At 36.2% G+C, this 4242-nt stretch overlaps 1 protein-coding gene across 1 annotated transcript; it reads left to right on the top strand.

Moving 5' to 3' along the window:
• The first annotated feature begins 1359 nt into the window (after positions 1-1359).
• On the top strand, positions 1360-3893 carry LOC145603583 (putative clathrin assembly protein At1g03050). Its single transcript, XM_081659511.1, has 3 exons — positions 1360-1602; positions 1894-2326; positions 2634-3893. The coding sequence occupies exons 1-3, from the start codon at positions 1360-1362 to the stop codon at positions 3740-3742; spliced, it is 1785 nt and encodes a 594-aa protein (XP_081515637.1). The 3' UTR covers positions 3743-3893.
• The last annotated feature ends 349 nt before the right edge of the window (positions 3894-4242 follow it).

Genomic DNA, 4242 nt, shown 5'->3' with positions numbered 1-4242 from the left:
GATTTAATTTGTACAATAGCATTTGTTATTGTTCTTATTTGTATATATTTTATAGATTAAAGAGGCGATTAATCATTCCAATTGAATTTCAAACGACAAATTATCAAGTTATTACCCCTATAGATGACAATGGAATGACAATTATGTAAGTTTATAAGTTATTACATTATCTTACAATTTTTTTTTTCTTATTGTGTTCATTGATTATTTTGCTAATTTTTATTATTAAATTGCGAAAAATAATTTTCATGTCCTTTAATACTATATCTTATTTTATTTCCATGCTCATGAATGTAATAATTCTTCAACAAATGTTAGACATTAATTTTCATGTTTTTTTGGTGAAAAGATTACACATTAATAATAGTCTCTTATACACATAGACAGATCCAAGGGGGGCCTACCCGAGCCACCCCACCCCCCCAATGCCCAGATTTTGATATTATATAAATAAAAAAAACTTGTACAAATACTTAAGTTTTACTCGTATTAGGCTTAGTTGGTTAGTTACTTGTTCTATAGATTTAAAAGGTCAAGGGTTCAATTCCCTTTTTTTTTTTTTTTTAAGTATGGGCTTCTTAAATTCATATTCCATTATGACTTATTATTTGAAATACTTTATAACTTCGACCCGGGCTATAAAAATTTATGGATCCGCCCTTGCTTATACATCTGTTTTAAAGAACTATGAAATATAATGTAAGATGTTGATTACAAAAAAAATAAAAATAAAAATAAAATAAAGAAAGAAAAAAAGAAAAGAAAGTAGATTACTTATTCATAATAGTCTTATACATTTGTTTTAAAGAGAGCAATTTAGAAGAACAATTTGTAACAATTACACATTTGAATTAAGGATGCTCATAAATGTAACAATTACAAATTTGTGAGATCGTTTATTCTGGTTTCATAAAAGAGTTATTACATTCACAGTATATAAAATAATCACAGTAATGCATGTGAGGTTTGTGAATTATAAATACCTGGGGTACTTATTTCACCATCATATCAATCACCTTATTTAACTTAATAATTATTACTTTAATATGTCTAATTTTGTTTTTCCTTTCATAATTTTCGGCATGATCGAGATAAGTACTTGGCAAAAACTTGTATACAAGTAGGTGTATCGTATACATTGTTCTAGTCATCTCAATCTCAATCACGTAAAAGTGAACAATGTAATAACTTTTTATACTATACACCCGTTGTATATAAGAATATGGTCTGCTATACATCGCATGCATGCGTTAAATTGGGTTTTGACATGGATTCTTTGGTAGTGCAGAGACAACACCAAAGAAAGAAATAAGGAAAAGTTGAATAGCCACAAAAAGCCTCAGAAACTGAATAGAATTGATGGCATTTAGAAGAGCCATAGGGGCAGTGAAGGATCAAACTACCATTGGGCTAGCAAAGGTAGGAAGCAGCGCCTCGTTATCGGACTTAGATATAGCCATTGTTAAGGCAACCAGCCATGACGAGTATCCAGCTGAAGAGAAATACTATGATGAGATCTATAGCTTGACTTGCTACTCTCGAGCCTTCATTGGATCTTGTGTTAGTACGATTTCTAGGCGCCTTAGCAAGACCAAAAATTGGGTAATGTGACTTTATATACTTATGATTTACTACAATGCTCAATCTTTTGTTTGATTTGTTATTTATCAAGTTAGGAGGCAGTAATTAATATGCAGATATTTGCTTCCTTCGCCTTTTATGATCATATATAGCGAGGTTCATCATATAACCAATTGACATATATAGGAGTAGTTCACTTGGGTTTAAATACGAAGATACTCGTAACATATTCACACTTGTACCTAATGTAACCAAATAAAGATAACGCTCACGTATATATGTCGCAATAGTTTCTTACTCTTAAACATACAGGTAGTAGCCTTGAAGACACTAATGCTAATCCAAAAGCTGTTATCAGAAGGAGACCCTGCCTTTGAGCAAGAGATATTCTACTCGACAAGGCGTGGGACTCGGATGCTCAACATGTCAGATTTCCGAGACTCACGGTCTAACTGTTGGGACTACTCTGCATTTGTAAGGATGTTCGCCTTGTACTTGGACGAGAGACTTGAATTCAAGGTACAGGGAAAGAGGAGAAATCATCACCATAGAACACACTCCTATTCGTCCTCCTACGAACTGCAGCAGCCGGAAGAGCAGTACCGTGACTCAAGTAATAATGTTTCGGTTTCTGGTTCTTCTCCATGGACAGTAGCAACTACTGACCTTTCTACTGAACAAGTATTGTCAAAGATCCACCACTTGCAACAACTTCTTGAAAGGTTCCTTACAACCAAGCCATCAGGTTCTTCACCTCCCTGCTCTTCTTACTATTCCAAGTATATACTGCCTCCGTTTCTTTTTAGTTGACACGTATTCCTTGTTAGGAAGTTTTTTTCAGTTGACACGTTTCCTGGTAACTTTTTTACCTTGCATTTACAAGCTACCCCACTTGTTTTTTCATTCTTTCTCACTCTCCCTCCTCTCCTTAATATATGTGCCTAAATCAAACGCGTCAACTAAATAGAGACGGAGGAAGTACATAACACTTGTACCCTTAGCTATTTTCATGCTGGTACTAACGTATTCTCTTCTCTTGTCTGAAATTTTAGGTTCTGCAAAGCACAATCGTATCGTAATAGTAGCTCTGTATTCGATTGTGAGAGACAGCTTCCAAATATATTATGACATTACAGACATACTAGCTATTCTGATCGATCAGTTTATGGAGTTGGATATCCCTGAATGTATCAAAGTACATGAAATTCTTTGTCGTATTTCAAATCAATTCGATGAGCTCGATTCATACTATGCCTGGTGTAAAGACATAGGAGTGGTACGCTCCTCCGAATACCCTGAAGTTGAGAAAATCACCCCAAAGAAGCTTGATCTTATGGACGAATTCATACGAGAAAAAGCAGCTAGTATTGTAAACAAATTGGCTAACATGGACAGAAACAAAGAGCAGAAAGAATCTGCCTCACTAGAGGAGAAAGAAGAAGAAATCGTCGAGGATATGAATACAATAAAGGCACTTCCTCCGGCAGAAGGTTTCCCTCCAGAGGAAGAGAAGGAACAAGAGCCAATGAAGAAAGATGAACCTCAATCCAAAGAGGCTGATCTAATAAATTTGGGAGATGATGCTCCAACTAATGAAGAGCATGAGGATAACGTTGCCTTGGCATTATTTGATGGAGCAACAGGCGACGGCCTAACCCCACCTCCACTGTGGGAGGTCTTCAATGACACATCAAATTGGGAGACGACACTAGTCCAATCAGCTAGCTATTTGCCTCACCAAAAGGCTTCCCTTGGGGGTGGCTTTGACACAATGCTATTAAATGGCATGTATACACAAGGGGCAACTAATGCAACTTTAGCTGCTAATCGCATGGGCGGTACAGGGAGTGCTAGCAGTGTGGCTCCAGGATCCCTTGGAAACTCCAACATGCTAGCATTACCAGCTCCATCATCGTCTTCAGGCTTCTATTCGCCTGTCGTAGACCCATTTGCAGCATCATTGGCAGTCGCCCCACCACCTTATGTGCAAATCTCAGAGTTAGAGAAGAAACAAAAACGGTTGATTGAGGAACAACTTATGTGGCAACAATATCACAGGGATGGTATGCAGGGCCATGCTGCACTGTCAAACATACAACAAATGCCAAACAACATGGGAGGTTATGGCCATGGATATAATGCCTATCATTACCGATATTGATGCTGAAATGTATACAAATACAATAGAACATTTGCAGTAGGATTTGGTATTTGTTGTAAGAATGTAAACCTCTGTAATTTAAAATTTGTAGTAGTGAAGTTCAATATAAATACCAAGGTTTGTGAGTATTCAATCTCAAACATTAATGGTAAGCAGTTAAGCGGTACTTGACAACATATTTAGACTATTGAGTATTGACATACTAACAAAATTTGAGGCCAGAAATAGTGCCACTTTCAGTACTCTATTGGGGATCAAAGAGAAAGAGAGACTAGGTAACTGAAAATTACTTGAACTCCTTTCTATACACTTACAGAGAGAGATCACGTTGTAGTCACGAACGATGTGATAAAAAGCTGGTGACGAAGGGCAATATCAAAGAGGGAAATCTTACATTTCAGAACACTCAACAGTCAGCATGAACAAAAATAATAATCTACTGAGTTATTCTATATTTCAGACACGAAGAAAAGACCAAACCTAATTTGCAGTCTAGTTCA

The sequence above is a fragment of the Chenopodium album genome, chromosome 22, assembly GCF_948465745.1.
Source record: "Chenopodium album chromosome 22, dcCheAlbu1.1, whole genome shotgun sequence".
NCBI classification, from domain to species: Eukaryota; Viridiplantae; Streptophyta; class Magnoliopsida; order Caryophyllales; family Amaranthaceae; genus Chenopodium; species Chenopodium album.
The sequence above is the reverse complement of the archived record's forward strand: the minus strand, read 5'-3'. Positions and strand labels throughout refer to the sequence as shown.

Bases quoted from the DNA above. Each gene is read 5' to 3' on its own strand.
- LOC145603583 (XM_081659511.1), top strand. From the start codon at position 1,360: ATGGCATTTAGAAGAGCCATAGGGGCAGTGAAGGATCAAACTACCATT. The intron at 1,603-1,893 runs GTAATGTGACTT...TTAAACATACAG, and splicing joins TTAGCAAGACCAAAAATTGG to GTAGTAGCCTTGAAGACACT. The intron at 2,327-2,633 runs GTTCTTCACCTC...CTGAAATTTTAG, and splicing joins CCTTACAACCAAGCCATCAG to GTTCTGCAAAGCACAATCGT.